Source organism: Xenopus laevis, chromosome 9_10L, assembly GCF_017654675.1.
Source record: "Xenopus laevis strain J_2021 chromosome 9_10L, Xenopus_laevis_v10.1, whole genome shotgun sequence".
NCBI classification, from domain to species: domain Eukaryota; kingdom Metazoa; phylum Chordata; class Amphibia; order Anura; family Pipidae; genus Xenopus; species Xenopus laevis.
In genome coordinates this window covers 4,945,215-4,963,615 of record NC_054387.1, presented here as the reverse complement: position 1 = coordinate 4,963,615, position 18,401 = coordinate 4,945,215, and the positions used below count along the sequence as shown (strand labels likewise).

At 42.4% G+C, this 18,401-nt stretch overlaps 1 protein-coding gene across 1 annotated transcript in view; it reads right to left on the bottom strand.

Moving 5' to 3' along the window:
• Positions 1-18,121, bottom strand: part of gpatch8.L (G-patch domain containing 8 L homeolog) — a 43,069-nt gene extending 24,948 nt beyond the window's left edge. Inside the window, exons 1-2 of the mRNA XM_018234806.2 lie at positions 17,985-18,121; positions 6,282-6,356 (exon numbers count right to left, since the gene is read on the bottom strand). Coding sequence (XP_018090295.2) covers positions 6,282-6,356; positions 17,985-18,032 — 123 coding nt within the window. The 5' untranslated portion in view covers positions 18,033-18,121. The remainder of the gene's footprint in view (positions 1-6,281; positions 6,357-17,984) is intronic.
• Positions 18,122-18,401: the final 280 nt, after the last annotated feature.

Sequence of the window (18,401 nt, the reverse complement as noted above, 5' to 3'; positions counted from 1 at the left end):
CCAATAAGGATTAATTATATCTTAGTTGGGATCAAGTACAAGTGACTGTTTTATTATTACCGAGAGAAAAAAGGAAATCATTTTTAAAATTTTGGATTATTTGATTATAATGGAGTTGATGGGAGACACCCTTTTAGTAATTCGGAGCTTTCTGGATGACGGGTTTCCAGATCCCACACCAGTAGCAGTAAATGAAGAAGCAGAAAGAAACCTAAATGGCCTGGGGAAGAGGAGATTTGGCAGATGGAGTGTGGGATGAAAGGAGAAATGCAGACCCTACGGCTGTCCCTTGCCCGCAGCTCTTGATTGGCTGTTAAGTTCTGCTGAGGGTGATCTGTAACAAGAGCCGGAAGCTCACTGTGGGATTCTCATGCAAATCTCAGGACACAGAGAGAGATTCCCAGCTGCTGAAAACCCAAATCCTGCAGCTTACTACTACTACTACTACTACTACTACAAGTTGTCACCAGCCGGAGCAGAGAGGAAGCAGCACAACTAGTCCGAGCAGCACCAGTACGAATCTCTCCAACGACTTGCCCCGCCCCTGACTCACAACATTGCCACAAATGAGTGCGGGGTACGGCAGTCTGAGAGTCCACAGATCCCGCCAGCTACAAAAATTCTCATCCCTTCCCGTTTAATATTCATTATTTTGTTTTCTGAAGGCCCCAGGCAAAGGGAGGCTCCTTTCCACTGCCGTCCAATAAAAAGAAATAAAATCAATGTAATGAGCTACTATGCCATTGGGTTATCCCAAAGCTACTCCAGGTTTGCAATGTGATTGTTTCACTGTTAAAAGGGACAATAAAGTTAAAATATGTTGCTCTTATTGTAAAGCATCTGACGGATGAGCCATACATGAATATTTATTCTCAGTGAGCACCGGATGAAGCATCTCCTTGTCACACGTCTGATACCAACTTACCTAACCCTGAAACTGTAACAGCCAAATATCTGAACTTAAACTTCCCCTATAAAGTACAAGAAATATTTCTGTTCCTTTTTCTCACATTCAGTCTCTGCTCTGTTAAAGGGACCGTATAACCCTCCATTCAGTGGTGGAACTACCGGGGGTGCAGAGGGTGCAAGCGGGCCAGGGCCCACGTCCCCTCCGGGTCCCCCGGCAGCTTGCGCGCCGCTGAAAGGCGTCCCACACCAGGGCCTGCCCCCCTCTAGTTACGTTACTGCCCCCGTTCAACATGAATAAAGTTGAAGGTGAATTGAAGCTACTCCATGTTTGGTCCTTGCTAGGCAGGTAATAAAGATTACTAGCACAACTCCCCCCCACCTCTTTCCTTTACTGTGAATGTTTTGGTTTGTAGATTTGCAGAAACCCATTATGATGGGACATTATCTGTGCTCTGTAATTTAATTAGCTACCTGGTAAGGGTTATATACACCAATTTTTCACCATTTTTTAAAACAATAGGCAATAAGTGAGTTCAGCACAAGCCTGAACAAGAGGGTAAACTGCCCCTTAAAGGAAAAGGAAAGGCTAAAATTGAGTTTTATCAGAAAGGTCTATATAAATACACCAGTAAAACCCCCAAAGTAATGCTGCTCTGAGTCCTCTGTCAAAAGAAACACCACAATTCTTTCCTTCTATTGTGTACTCATGGGCTTCTGTATCAGACTAACTGTTTTCAGCTTAAACCTCCAGGGCTAGGGCTTGAGCATGCTCAGTTTGCTCCTCTCTCCCTCTCTGCTGTAATCTGAGCCCAGAGCTATGAGTGAGCAGGGAGAGACTCAGGCAGGAAGTGATGTCACATCAACATTGAATATGTTTACATTTAATTTTTGGGTATCAATCGACTATATATTTTTTCATTAGGTTTTAGCCCCATAAAGAAGGGGAGCGGCAGGGGAGGCCTGTGATGTGGAGGCATCTAATTTGCTCATTAGAGATCGATATCTGTTTCTAAAAAAAACCCTCTATTGCTAGCCTACTGATAGCCCCTTTTCCAACCATGCTCATGAAATAGTTATTAGTTTGCAGGCTTCCCAGCAATATATGAATGCTTTTATATATATATTAAAGATGCACCGAATCCATGATTCGGCCACGATTCAGTCAAATCCTTCTGCCCAGCCGAACCAAATCCTAATTTGCATAAGAAAATTAGGTGCGGGGAGGGAAATCACATGACTTTTTGTCACAAAACAAGGTAGTAAAACATTTTCCCCCATCCCTAATTTGCATATGCAAATTAGGATTCGGATTCGGTATGGGATTTGGCCAGGATTCAGTCTTTTTCAGCAGGATAGGGCTGAATCCTTCTGCCTGGCAGAACCGAATCCGAATTTGCATATGCAAATTAGGTGCGGGGAGGGAAATCACGTGACTTTTTGTCACAAAACAAGGAAGTCAAAAATGGTTTCCCCGTCGTGAATTTGCATATGCAAATTAGGATTCGGATTTGGGATTTGGCCAGGATTCAGCCTTTTTCAGCAGGATTCGGGCCAAATCCTTCTGCCTGGCAGAACTGAATCCGAATTTGCATATGCAAATTAGGTGCAGGGAGGGAAATCACGTGACTTTTTGTTACAAAACAAGGAAGTAAAAAATGTTTTCCCCATTCCTAATTTGCACATGCAAATTAGGATTTGGATTCGCTATGGGATTTGGCCAGGATTCAGCCTTTTTCAGCAGGATTCGGCTGAATCCTTCTGCCTGGCAGAACCGAATCCGAATTTGCATATGCAAATTAGGTGTGGGGAGGGAAATAACGTGACTTTTTGTCACAAAACAAGGAAGTAAAAAATGTTTTCCCCATCCCTAATTTGCATATGCAAATTAGGATTTAGTTCTGTATTCGCCCGAATCTTTCGCAAAGGATTTGGGGGTTCGGCTGAATCCAAAATAGCGGATTCGTGGCATCCCTAATATATATAGACATCCACTGTGCTTTCCTATAAGAACAACTGTATTTCAGTGTTACTGTCCCTTCATTTTTGTTTGGATTCACCAATACGTAACAGGCAGAGGGACAAGTGGCTCCCCAGGGTGGAACGCTTATAATTAATGACCCCCTTTCTAACAGTTTATTTAACGATTTTAAAAAAAAAAACAAAGCCATAGCTGGGATCTGCAGACTCATGGAGGAGGGTGGCCATAGCCTAAGACCCTGCTCTTCCGCAGGTATTGCTGCAGAGGCCTCTACCACCCCTGATGTCTGCAGTTATCCCCCGCGGCACCTTTGTCTCACTGTCACATTCCTGGGGCACTGGCACTTGGAATGGCACTAGCATTTCCCTGTTATACGTAGGACTGCTATACACATTCACAGGTAACAGCTACATATCTGTACAGGTGTGTGCAGTGCAAGACTGCAATATAGAATGCAATGGCTCCACTGCTGAAAATTCTTGCACACAAAAGCCATTGATGTTGCCTCAAACATGGGCCTTTTATAAAGCCTATTTGGGTGAGAAGCAGGATTTCTAGAACGCTATAAAACAACTGATTTTGGCCAATAAAGTTTAAGCTCTTCCCAAAAGAGCCATGGAATATATATATATATATATATATATATATATATATATATATATATATATATATATATATATATATATATTTATTTATCTAAAATGAAGCCCACCTCAATTTTTGCAGATGCATCTGGAGCCTGTTACTATAATGAATGTATCTCCACTGGATTGGCCAGTCTCGTAACTGATGACTTAAATGAGAACTAAAGCCTAACTAAAGAAGTAGGTAGAAATGTTGTACATTATGTTTCGGGCTTCTGTACCAGCCCAAGGCAACCACAGCCCTTTAGCAGTAAAGATCTGTGTCTCAAAGATGCCCCAGTAGCTCCCCATCTTCTTTTCTGCTGATTCACTGCACATGCTCTGTGCTGCTGTCACTTACTGAGCTTAGGGAGCCACTCACAATATACAGTACACATAGAATAGAAATGTCACAATATAAGGCTGATTAGTAATTAATACACATAATTACTACATGGCAGCACAGAAACCAGTGCAATTAGCATCAGAATAGAATAATCAGCAAACCTGTAGCATCAGCTTATATTACAGCCAGGGAAGCTCATTTTCTGCTGGATAATTAGTGACGAGCCCTAAGCTTAGCTTCTCAACAGCCAATCAGAGCCCACTGAGCATGTGAGTGTCACAGACACTTTCCAAGATGGTGACCCCCTGTGACAAGTTTGAAGTCCTGGATCATTGCTGCTATTGACAAGCTCAAACTTTAGCCTCCTGCAATAGGTCCAGTATATAAAATATGCCATTTTTAGCCATATTCATTTTTAGGGTTTAGTTCTCCTTTAAAACTGAAGCCAACGATATTTGGCTATTATAAAGCAGCTGCGGGCAGTGGTGTTGTTCCTCTGCAGCATTACCTTGAGCAAATATTAGCTAGCAACATGCCAGCACATAGCAGGGGGGAATATACTATATATATATACCACACAGAAATATACTCAGTGCTCACTGGACCAGTACAAAAAGGAATAGGGAAGGGGGGAAACAGGACAGTCGTAGAATATTAATCCCCTTCCCTGCCAGAGACACCGGCAATACATTGTATTACAGGCTCCTCTAAGTAGAGTAAGGGTTTGAATATTAAAAAAAGAGGAAAATGTATGTATAAATAAATATATATATATATATATATATATATAAAAGATATAAAACAAGGAATTAAAAAATAAAAAAGGCAGAGCGTGCAATACAAACCAGGTCATGAGCAGCTTAGCTAATATTGGGATCAACTGCTGTGGAAGAGAAAGGCCAGATAGGGCCAAAGTTGTGTAAAGTTCTGTATACCATCTATACACAGACACACACACACACAAACACAGACCTACTCTTTCCCCAGTGTTGCACATTGATCTTTAGTTGGTTCATACAGAGTTCTGGCAATTCCAATGGGATCTGCACTTGCTCCCAAATTTAAATGCACATGCATCAACTATTTTGTTTCTTAAAGGGGAACTATTTCGAAAATGAACATTTAATATAAGCTTCCTCATACTGAAATAAGAAACTTTCTAAATACAATCCATTAAATATTCTGCATTGTTTCTGAAATAATCAAGTTTTATGTTCATTATCCCTCTCTCAGCATCTGTTTCAGTTGGGTGTCAGATATTAATTGACAGTTAGATCCAATATATCTTATTAGGGATGCACCAAATCCACTTTTTTGGATTCGGCCGAACCCCTGAACCCTCTGCGAAAGATTCGGCCGAATACCGAACCGAATCCGAACCTTAATATGCATATGCAAATTAGGGGTGGGAAGGGGAAAACATTTTTTACTTCCTTGTTTTGTGACAAAAAGTCACGTGATTTCCCTCCCCACCCCTAATTTACATATGCAAATGCAGATTCGGTTCGGCCAGGCAGAAGGATTCGGCCGAATCCGAATCCTGCTGAAAAAGGCCGAATCCCGAACCGAATCCTGGATTTGGTGCATCCCTATATCTTATAGGGGGGCTCCCTTTCCTAGCAGATGTATTAGAGCTCACTCAAATAACTGATTCCAGTACAAACAAAATGTAACAAAATAACTGCCTTTTGCACAAATTCTGCATGTAGAGAGACATGATGTCTGGTGAGTTTAATAGAGTGACCTCTAATACATCTTCTAGGCAAAAGGAGCCCCCCTATAAGATATAGTGGATCATTCATCTGACACCCAACTGTTGCATGAAGAGAGAATGAATAGAAACTGATGCTGAGAGAGGGATAGTGAAGATAAACTTGATTATTTCAGAAACAAGGCAGAATTTTTAATGGATTATATTTAGAAAGTTTCTTATTCCAGTATGAGGAAGCATTTCGCAATAGTTCCCCTTTAAAAAAAATAAATACAATTCTTTATATGAAACTGTAGGAATATCCACAATTTCCAATGAACCTCTCATGAGAGATGTGGTGTGTTCCACAGCTAAAGTTCAATGTGCAGAAGTAAGAAAGGTGGATCTCCAAACAGACAGAACCACCTAAAGGCTAAAAGGACTCCATGACGGCTACTAAATCATCATCATTTATTTATATAGCGCTGTCAAGATACGCAGTGCTTTACTAAATATCTAATCCCCTCCACCAAACTTGCGGATACCTCATGAGTATTTCCAAGATACACTTGGCCTTAACCAGTTTGCACACCATACAAAAAAACACCACTGACTGATCTGGGGTGGGGGTCCTACGGGTGGGGGTCCTACGGCTTCTAAAACCTAACCAGTTCGGGGGCAAATGAAAGAGTAATACAGAAATATAAAGAACTGTCCCAAAATGCATCGTCTTACCGATTCAATGGGCTTGTCCAGGGACGCTTGTTCAATCTCCAGGTGTCCATCTTCATACTGGTCAAAATGGTTACCCTGAAAGGGAAGCACATCAACAGTAAGACGGGTGAAAATTCGACTTATTGAGAATAAAGAGAAGTACAACCCCAAAGTGCCTCTATGTCCCCTCAAATATATATATATATATATAGTTCGTCGTGAAGCCGGCACTCTCGACACATAGTTTCAAATGCCTTGGTGCAGTATCAAATATTTAAATCTCTAATGCACAAGTAAGATCCGCACTCACAGGAATTATAGAAATAATGAAAAATTTATTGCAAGGGTCTAACGTTTCGGCCTCCTCCGAGGCCTTATTCAAAAACTTTGAAAAAGGCCTCGGAGGAGGCCGAAACGTTAGACTCTTGCAATAAATTTTTCATTATTTCTATGAAGGTGGCCATAGACTCAAAGATCCGCTCGTTTGGTGACATCGCCAAACGAGGGGATCTTTCCCCGATATGCCACTAAACGGCATGGCTATATCGGGGGTAATTCTAATCGGATCGAATTATGATGCGCCAAGGGGCTCCGACGGGTCGGTCGGTTAAAAATCCAACCTTCCCGATCCATATCGTGGCCAGATATCGATCGGGAAGACCCGTCGGAAGCCCCCATACACGGGCAGATAAGCTGTCAAATTGGTCCAAACAACCGATATCGGCAGCTTTATCTGCCAGTGTATGGCCACCTTAAGTCCTGTGAGTGCGGATCTTACTTGTGCATAAGATATATATATATATATATATAATACACAAAAGCCATGAATATCTTGTAAATTATATCCTTATAAACAGTGAGTTCTGATGTCATCAGTTATAAACGGTGAGTTCTGATGTCATTTCTGTCACATGACTCACTTAAATTTGTGTATTATAATAAATAAAGTTCCCCAGTTGTAAAATATGAGGATATTAGAAGTTACCTCGGAGTTCCATGACCTGTATAAAAACACTCGGCCTTCGGTCTGGTGTTTTTATATGGTCATGAAACTCCTCCGTAACTTATAATATCCTTATAATTTACAAGAGGGGGTACTTTATTCACTATATAACTTTTCAAATGGTCTTCATTATTAATTATTTGCCTTTTTTCTGACTCTTTCCAGCTTTCAAATGGGGGGGGGTCAGTGACTCCATCTAAAAAGTAAATGCTTAGCAAGGCTATAAATGTATAGTTATTGCTACTCTTTATTAATCGTCTTTCTAATCAGGCCTCTCCTATTTACGTATATTCCAGTCTCCTACTGAAATCAATGCATGGTTGATAGGGTCATTTGTAGGGATATCCCGAAACCACTATTTTGGATTCGGCTGAACCCCCATCCTTCGCAAAAGATTCGGCCGAATACCGAAACGAATTTGCATATGCAACTAAGGGGTGGGAAGGGGAAAACATTTTTTAATTCCTTGCTTTGTGACAATTTGCCTCAACACTCCTAATTTGCATATGCAAATTAGGATTCGCCCTGAATCTTTAGCAAAGGATTCAGGGGTTCAGCCCACTCTTTCCAACGGGGTTCGGCATATGCATACTGTATTAGGGGTGGGAAGGGGAAAACACTTTTTACTTCCTTGTTTTGTGATAAAAAGTCATTTCCCTCCTAGCCTCTAATTTGCATATGCAAATTAGGATTCACATTCGGTTCGGCCCTGGGCAGAAGGATTGGGCCGGATCCTTCTGAAAAGGCCGAATCCTGAACTGAATCCTGGATTCGGTGCATTCCTAGTAATTTGGACCCTAGCAACCAGATGGCTGAAATTGCAAACTGGAGAGCTGCTGAATAAAAAGCTAAATAACTCAAAAACCACAAATAATAAAAAATTATTATTTTTTTATTAACAAAAGGCACATAGTCTCAGAATATCCCTCTCTACATCATACTGACAGTTAATTTAAAGGTGAACAGCCCCTTTAAGCTCTACTGAACAGGCCCCTCTTAACCTCCTGTATCAATCATTTCATGTGTCTGTATGTTCAACGTATACGTCCATTTACTGTACAGAGACGCAGAATACAAAGCCCTAAATTATTGGTGTTAATACTAAACTCTAGGCTCATGCACATAAAGGGTAACAAGGTGTTTTTGTCTGGAAATCAAAAGCCTCCATTGGACTAATGTCAAGGGAACATGGAGAAAGCTTTCACGACATCCAATAATAGCACTTCACTCCCCAAACTGTAATCTTCTCAATTTAGACACAGTGACACATTTCTTCTTCAGATACTCTGCTATAAATATATATATATATAACCAAGGGTTACAGCTGTGAGAAGTTCAATTGAGAAGCACTCGTTCCATTGGAATTTCTAAAGTGTGAGACCATAAGGAATGTAATGAGAGGGCTGTAGCAATGTGATAAGAAGTGAGATTTCGGCATATCTACTGTATATATATTTATTTATTGAGGTCAGAACATCAGAACTTTGCTGTTTCCACTGTAAGACCTGTGACTTGCGGATTCCTTGATCTCTTGATGAACTGTACCCAGAAGTATTTATCATGTATACACGTTCCGGAAAATTTATATATATATATATAATACACAAAAGCCATGAATATCTTGTAAATGATATCCTTATAAACGGTGAGTTCTGATGTCATCAGTTATAAACGGTGAGTTCTGATGTCATTTCTGTCACATGACTCACTGAAACTTGTGTATTATAATAAATAAAGTACCCCCAGTTGCAAAATATGAGGATATTAGAAGTTACCTCGGAGTTCCATGACCTTCGGCCTCGTGTTTTTATATGGTCATGAAACTCCTCGGTAACTTATAATATCCTTATATTTTACAAGAGGGGGTACTTTATTCACTATATATTTTTTTTCTTTTTTAATGGGTCCCCCAACAAAATAACCAAAATCACTATATCCATTTCTTTTGTTTCTTTAAACCTCACACAAAATCAATGTAGAAAACGCCTAAATCTACCCCCACAGCATGTTATTGAAAGGGGTTGTTCACCTTTAAATAAATTTTTAGTATGATGTAGTGATATTCTGAGACAATTTGCAATTGGTTTTTATTATTGGCTTTCGCGTTATTTAGTTTTTTATTCAGCAGATCTCCAGTTTGTCATTTCAGCAGTCTTAGCACCCTAGCAGCCATGCATAGATTTGAATAAGAGACAGTAATATGAATAGGAGAGGCCTGAATAGAAAGATGGGCCCACCAGAGCTGCAACATCAGGGGCCCGCACCCCCACTTCCTAGAGTCCTGCAGCGGGTCGGGTACCTGCGGGTTACCCCGCAAAAAAAGTGGATGGAACGAGGGGAGAATTTTCAGGTGCGGGTATAGATGTGGGTCTGCGGGTCTCAACTAAATTTCTTATCTTATGTAATATGGTCTTACAAAGAGTGTTTATGTCCCGCCCACTTTTGATGACGTCACTTCCGGTTTGCAGCAACATCACTTCCTGTTTGATGGTGGTGGGCGGGTTGCAGATAAGGCAGTTGAGGGTCCAGGTTGGGTAGCGGATCAAAGTGGGTAAATATGCGAGTTGTGGTTCGGGTCGTGGGCTGCGGGTTCGGGATCTTAGAAATTAGTCCCACGCAGGACTCTACCACCTCCAGCTCTTTACACCCATCCCCCCCTGCAACCCCCCTCCAGCCCTTTACCCCACAGTCCAACCCTGGGACCAAGGCTCATAGCGTGTCCCCATCAATTATGAAACATTTGCTCAAACATAAGACCTGGCAGAGCTTTTGAAGAAGCTTTTGCATTCGGTAATGAAACTTAAAGGTGTTTGGGGATTGGCCTTTGACTCTGTATTGCTAATCCATTAAATCTATATTTACTAGCTTTGCACTTTATCATGATGTGCTTGTGTGAACCTGGATACACAACGACAATGTGCCAAACTTACTGAATTACACCCACTTATTACTGTTTGCTTTTTTAAAATGTGCCAATTATGGTTGATATCACGTCTCATTATTAAAGGAACAGTTCAGTATAAAAATAAAAACTGGGTAAATAGACAGGCTGTGCAAAATAAAAAAATGTATCTTATATAGTTAGTTAGCCAAATATGTAATGTATAAAGGCTGGAGTGACTGGATGTGTAACAGAATAGCCAGAACACTACTTCCTGCTTTTAATCTCTCTAAGTTAGTCAGTGACTATAAGGGGGGCCACATGGGACATAACTGTTCAGTGACTTTGCAAATGATCCTCAGCATTCAGCTCAGATTCAAAAGCAACAGTCATGGCCCATGTGCCCCCCCTCAACTCACTGATTGGTTACTGCCTGGTAACCAATCAGTGGAAAGCAAGAGAGCTGAAAAGCAGGAAGTAGTGTTCTGGCTATTATGTTAGACATCCACTCACTCCAGCCTTTATACATTACATTTTTGCCTAACTAACTATATTAGATTCTTCTTTTTTTTTTTTGCACAGCCTATTTATTTACCCAGTTTTTATTTTTATACTGAACAATTCATTTAAGCTTCACCCTTCCCTATGGTTTCTTTTCGTTTCTCCTAATGGGGTTGTACTACTGCAGTGACTAAAGCAAACTGTCCGTTATGGGCACTCATTTGTTCTTGCGCTGAAAGATAAAAGTATGACTAAATTCAGACTTCTGTTTAACAGACGTAAGAAAAGTGGCGTAACTACCAGGGGTGCAGGAGGTGTGATGGCACCTGGGCCCGCACCCTCTTGGGGCCCACCAGAGCCACGATAATGGATATCGTGGGTGGTTGGGCAGGGGGAGATTTTACAGCGCACGCGATTCATAGGGGGGAGGGCCCGACAGGGGGGCCCAGGTGCTCATCCTATACCAGGGCCTGCCGGTGAGTAGTTACGCCACTGTGTAAGAAAAAACCCTGTATGCAAACACATGGAAAAACAAATGTATGGAATAGTGCTGTAGATTTAATACAAATTAAATAGAAAATAGAGAGAGAGAGTATTTATTCCAGAGTCAGAAGTCTTGTACATTCATATGTGAGCAGATAATAAGAGTATGAAGAGAGCTGGGATGATTTATGAGCTTGCTGTTGCTGCAGTGCAGGGATCCACTGGGATCTGCAATATCTATTTGTGGACAGAGATGCACCCAGGACACACAAGGCAATTTCATGACTGCTGGGGGATCACACATGTCTGCTTTAAACACCCCATAACTAAGTATGATAACAACGCACAGCTATACTGTAGCAATTAAAAGATATAGCAACAGCCCGTTACCAGTTAAGATTCAATATGCATATTTAAATGGGAACACACCAATCAGGGGAGTGTTTTGGACAGCCAATCAGAAAGCTTAGTTTGTCCAAGGGAAACAAAGTACATACTGTATGGGTTTTACCTGACTGGTGTGTTCCCATTTAAATATCACTGGTTGCACAGAATATCCCTAGCCTAAGATTAACTAAATGTATCAATTTGGATCAGTTTACAAAGCTGCTTCCGAAGGTAAAAAATGACACTTTAAAATTCAATATTAAAAAAGGTCACACTTAGAAAATAGAAAGTCATTGGAAAAAGTCGTTATTTCTGGTGTTTGAAGGTTAACCACCCATTTAATCACTTAGAATTCCTTCTCCTCCATTAACCAATCACTTAGAATTCCTTCTCCTCCTCTAACCCACTCTGCCCCCCCCATGAATTTACTTTGGCTGTTGGCTCATGAGCATGCTCAGTTCTTCCCAGCTCAGATTACTAAACACATCCTCATTAAACAGCCAATGATTAGATAGCATTGCTGGTTCCCATAGAAACTCTAGCGGTCTGATCCTATTATTTTTCTCCTAACCACCTCTCCTGAGCTCAGCTTAAAGGACCAGTAACATGAAAAAAAAATGTGTTTGTACAGAATGAAAAAAAACCCACCCTTTTCTGAAGAGGAGTGCAAGCGGAGTATTGGTAAGTTATTTCTTAATAAAGACTTTGTGAATTTAAAGTTAAATGTATCTTGGTGTTTTTTTTCGTTATGTACAAACAAACTTTTTTTAATAATGTTTATGTTACTGGTCCTTTAACCATTACAGTTCTCAACCCCAGCAGAACTTTTATCAAAGTATTGTGTCTGTGTAAAGCTGCATTGTGCATTGCATGAACTTTACAGCATACATGTCTTAATATCACGGATGATGTGTCAGAGGGAAAATGGCCGTCGGGTGAAAGCTGCTATTTGTTTTCGGAAAATGTGATGGCGCTGGCAAACAGAGTGGGTATATGCGGTACAAATGATGTGGCTTGGTGGGAAAAATATGTCCAATTTATATAAATGGTAGGAAAATGTAGGCTTTACATGTCCTTTAACAAGGAAGAGAATTGCAGAAGTGTACAAAGCATTGTGGGAATAGAAGGCTTGGGTGGAGGAGACTGCTTGCGTGAATTTATGATTCCCCATCCAAAATACAGACACCCCCTAAATGCATATTCAATAAAGCAGTGTCCTCCTTCTGTCAGAGTTTTCATCTACCTACAGCTTTGGCCCCAGATTAACAAACGTCCCTCTACATCTCCTCCTTTTCCTCCAAAACACAGGGGGGAGAGCAGCCAATCATAGACGTCCTTTGTACATGCACTCGTATTACTCTTGTTTTCAGTAACTATTTACTGGCCCTTAAATCCGACAGCAGCAGAACATCCGCCGCCTGCTTTATAATTGGCCCCAAGTGTGTTACAATCTACAAACGTGACGCAAGGATAAACATAATTCCTCCCGGAAACATCGTGTTTGGTCAAGTGCCTGGCGCTTTAGACAGATAATCCTTCACCATACTGACCATTAGTCTCATGTCCTAAGAAAAACAACTATAGTTTATATAAACCAGCTGCTGTGTAGCCATGGGGGCAGCCATTCAAGCACAGGATACACAGTAGATAACAGATAAGTACTACTATAGCTTATATAAACAAGCTGCTGTGTAGCCATGGGGGCAGACATTCAAGCACAGGATACACAGTAGATAACAGATAAGTACTACTATAGTTTATATAAACAAGCTGCTGTGTAGCCATGGGGGCAGCCATTCAAACACCGGATACACAGTAGATAACAGATAAGTACTACTATAGTTTATATAAACAAGCTGCTGTGTAGCCATGGGGGCAGCCATTCAAACACCGGATACACAGTAGATAACAGATAAGTACTACTATAGTTTATATAAACAAGCTGCTGTGTAGCCATGGGGGCAGCCATTCAAACACCGGATACACAGTAGATAACAGATAAGTACTACTATAGTTTATATAAACAAGCTGCTGTGTAACTGGGACTTTAATAAAAATGAGTTTTACAAGTGCAGAGCAACAGTACATTATATTTACATTACTTTAGGATACTTTCATGTGTTGGTGTTACTGTTCCTTTAACAAAGAGAGAGGCATGATGTGCAAAGTAAATGCAAACTCCTAACGTGGCCAGGCATTCTATCCCAGGCATTCTATCCCAGGCATTCTATCCCAGGCATTCTATCCCAGGCATTCTATCCCAGGCATTCTATCCCAGGCCTCCGTTATAGGGAGCAATAGAGGGTGATTCAATTGCCAATTTGGCAAAAAAAAAAACAACAATATTTAGCAGATGCATCCTCATGTATGAGCCACGAATAAGCTAAGAGCATTGCTTGACGTTGTTTAAATCTGGAATTCAGACACATACAGAGCAGGTGTAAAGAGCAGAGCCAGATGGAGCTGTAAGGAGAGGAGCTATTCCATCACTAAAGTATATCAGTTAGGCACATTTTTATTAAAGTCCCAGTTTCAATACAGAATCTTATCTAAGATCCAGCACAGAGATCAGTACATTACATACAATCTGAACAACAGGCAAACTAATTGCTCCATTCCTGCGGATACAAAGTAGAGCCCAGGCACACGGCAATTACTGGGGAATGGGACAAGAGCTGACGGCTCACTGCACCCTCTTCAAATAGCAACAAGGGAACGGCTCCTAAATGAAACACATGGGACACTCCAGGAAACAAGTGAAAGTCGGGTGGCCCGGTATTACGTGACAACCCACTTTGTGCAAAAAAAAACCAAGATTTTAGAAAATTCCAATATAGTTTTAAGGCACCGACTGTTTTACATTTAAACCAGTGGTTTTGTTTATAGGGCCAGTAGTAGTGACAATAGATGCAGCTGGTAAGACTCACTTTCTAAGCAAGGGCAGGTTTAAAGGGAAATTGTCATGGGAAAACATTTTTTTTTTTTTTTTCAAAATGCATCAGTAAATAGAACTGCTCCTGCAGAGTTCTGAACTGAAATCCATTTCTCAAAAGAGCCAACAGATTTTTTAATATTTCATTTTGAAATCTGACATGGGGCTGGACATATTGTCAGTTTCCCAGCTGCCCCCAGTCATGTGACTTGTGCACTGATAAACTTCAGTCACTCTTTACTGCTGTACTGCAAGTTAGAGTGATATCATCCCCCCCCCAGTCTAACAACAGAACAATGGGAAGGTAACCAGATAGCAGCTCCCTAACACAAGATAACAGCTGCCTGGTAGATCTAAGAACAACACTCAATAGTAAAATCCAGGTCCCACTGAGACACATTCAGTTACATTGAGTAAGAGAAACAACAGCCTGCCAGAAAGCAGTTCCATCCTAAAGTGCTGGCTCTTTCTGAAAGCACATGACCAGGCACAATGACCTGAGATGCACCTACACACCAATATTACAACTAAAAAAAAAAATAGATACTTCTTGGTTCAGGAATGAAATTTTACATTTTAGATTGAATTGATTGCAGTGTCAGCAGTGTAATGTAGAAATAAAAATGACACCTTAAAAGAAGCAATTGGGCACAATTGTAATGAGGCAAGAAATAAAACACCTCCCATAGTGACCTGCGGAGATACAGGCCACATGACTGGGGGCAGCTGGGAAATTGACAAAATGTCTAGCCCCATGTCAGATTTCAAAATTGAATATAAAAAAATCTGTTTGCTCTTTTGAGAAATGGATTTCAGTGCAGAATTCTGCTGGAGCAGCACTATTAACTGATTCATTTGGAAAACGATTTTTTTTCCCCATGACAGTATCCCTTTAATGTGACTAATGGCCGTGGTAAAGATGCTAATTGTAACATGTATGGCCATGTTCAAGATGCCAATACAGAAGCGGATGTTGGCTGCGAATAGAGCCCTTCCATGTTGTAGATCTTGAGCCTGTGTATGGAACTAACAAGCTCTGCCTTACTGGGTCAGTATCTGCTTCCACTATACAGAATACAGAGAGGAAAATACATTCTGCCGGGGAGATCCTAAAAAGCCAATTTTGATTTGACAGCTTCAGCCAACCATGCAAGAGGCCAAATATTGTAAATATCCAATGCCTGTCTCCTTATCAAAAAAAAAAGTATGTTACAGGAGAAGGAACGTCGTATCCCACTTGGGGGTGTCAAATGTTAGGCAACCCCAAGTGAATGTATTTACAATCCTATCAGCAGAAAACTGCACTGGTCCACGGTTATTCCAGTAAGCACCAAGAATTGATCCTTTTCTGGCTTTTTCTTTCTTCAATTTCCCGGGGCAGACGCACGCGCAGTAGAACGAAACAGACGCTTTTTTGTTAAAGTTCAGCTTTTCTCTAATGCGCTGCCACGAGAAGTAGAATGAAGAGGATCGCTCCGTGGTGCTCACTGGTATAAGCCCTGGCCAGTGCAGTTTTCTGCCAATAGGAGTGTCAAGTAAGTAAATACATTCACTTGGGGGAGCCTAACATTTGGCACCCTCAAGTAGGATTTAATTTCCTTCTCCTTTAAAGGAAAAGCAAACCCTAAAGTTAAAAAAACTGTCCTACACAGACCCCCCTCCCTCCTTTCCCATAGCCGCTACCCTGGGCAAATGCCCCAAAAGGTGACCATAGACACACAGATCCTATCGTATGAATCGAGGATTCGTACGATATCCGGATCGTGTGTGGCGTGTGCCGACATCTTTGGTCCGGCGGAGATCGGTCGTTTGGTCAGGTTTGATTTTGACCCCACCGATCCCGTCGGAGCCCATGGCACATCGTAATCGGATCAGATTACCCCCTATATAGCCATGCTCGTTAATGGCATATCGGGGAAAGATCCACTCGTTTGCCGATGTTGCCAAACAAGTGGATCTTTGCATCTATGGCCAACTTAAAGGGGAAGGAAACCTAGTCGGCGCAAACCCCCCACCCCCCCCTCCCGTTTGTTGCCCACCCTCCCTCCTCCCCCCTGGCCTACCCGTCCCGCTGGGCAAATGCCCCTAACTTGTTACTTACCCTTCTGCGCAGGTCCAGTCCAGGGAGTTCACCAACGACATCTTCTTTCACGCGATCTTCTTCCTGCTTTGAACGGCGCATGCGCAGTAGGATCATTTCGCCGGTACGATCTACTGCGCATGCGCGTGACTTTTGGCGCATGCGCAGTAGATACGTACCGGCAAAATGATCCTACTGCGCATGCGCCAAAACGCCGTTTACAGCAGGAAGAAGATCGCGTGGAAGAAGATGTCGTCTGTGAACTCCCTGGACTGGACCTGCGCAGAAGGGTAAGTAACAAGTTAGGGGCATTTGCCCAGTGGGACGGGTAGGCCAGGGGGGAGGAGGGAGGGTGGGCAACAAACGGGAGGGGGGGTGGGGGGTTTGCGCCGACTAGGTTTCCTTCCCCTTTAAGTCCTTACTTACCCATCAGTGCAGATTCTGTCCAGCGGAGTTCACGGACGCCATCTTCAGTAATCTTCGGATCTTCTCCCAGGGTTTCGGCGCATGTGCAGTTACCACGAAACAGAAAATTGCTCCAACTGTGCATGCGCCGATACGACACTTACTTGCTGAAGAGAAGAAGATGGCGTCCGTGAACTCAGCTGGACAGAATCTGCACCGAGGGGTAAGTAAAGAGTTAGGGGCATTTACCAGGGGTAACAGCATTGGGGAGAGGAGGATCTATGTAGGGTAGGGGGGTAAGGTTTTTTTAAACTTTAGGGTTTAGTTCTCCTTTAAGGAAGAAAGATAGAAATGACACCATTTTTCTCATTTTAAGTCAGATCCAAATCCTACTTGGGACTTTACGGGAGACTTGGGACTTTACGGGAGACTTGGGACTTTACGGGAGACTTGGGACTTTACGGGAGACTTGGGACATGACAACATTAGTGCAAATGTGACCGGTAAGTAAGCGCCATGTGTTCCGTGTCCAATAGAGATTTCCATGATACGGATTGTCACTCGCAGAACCAGATACAAGTCGTGTCCGACACACTAAGACGTTCATGAGCCCAAGACCTACAGTCACACTTATCTGCTACTGGTGAAATGAAGCGCAAGGTAGATTGTCAGCTCCTGGGGCACAGACTGGAGGGGAGGATCAGGAATATGGTGGTGAAAGAACTGAAGGAATATCCAATGAGAGAGCAGACAGACAGGCAGCAGTGTTTACAGTATAAATAGACAACAATTGTTACACTGCCTCCTCCTACGGGAGCCCTGAGGGCCCAAAGCAATAAGCACGTCTGTCCTACAGGGGACGCTGATGACTGTGATTGGTACAAAGACTATAAAGAAGTGCCGGGTTCATCTGAGGTAACAGAGAGAAGTGACGACTGTCACAGCCAATAAATCCTCTTGTGACTGAGGTGACAGGACTGGATATGAATAAGCAGCAGCAGTAGGCTCCGCCCCCCGCCCCTCACACTTATTCGCGCTGCTCCCTCCGGTACCTGGAAGTCCCGGTCCTCGTTAAATCTGGAGAATCTATCAGCGGCCATCTTACTGCGTCTGTGGGGCTGAGCAGCGCGTTCGTGAAGCCCCCGCCCACCGTCCGTGGACGCGCACGCAACAACCAACACTGACAGACGTGAGCACGCAAAACAGCTGGGATGCGCAAACTACGGCGTGGGCGTAGCAGCGTATCAGACTCCACCCATATCCCTTCAGGCCGCGCCCAGTCGGAGCCGAGGCAGCAAAGCGATTTCTCCCGAGTGGGCGGGGTCGTTCCAATGTGGGCGTGGCGCTATACCCTTTAGACTGTAAGCTCTTTGGGGCAGAGACCTTTCACCAGCTGTTTACTGAAAAATATACTTATCTTTATTCCTTATTTAAAACATTGTGATCAAGCAGGGCCGCCATTAGAACTC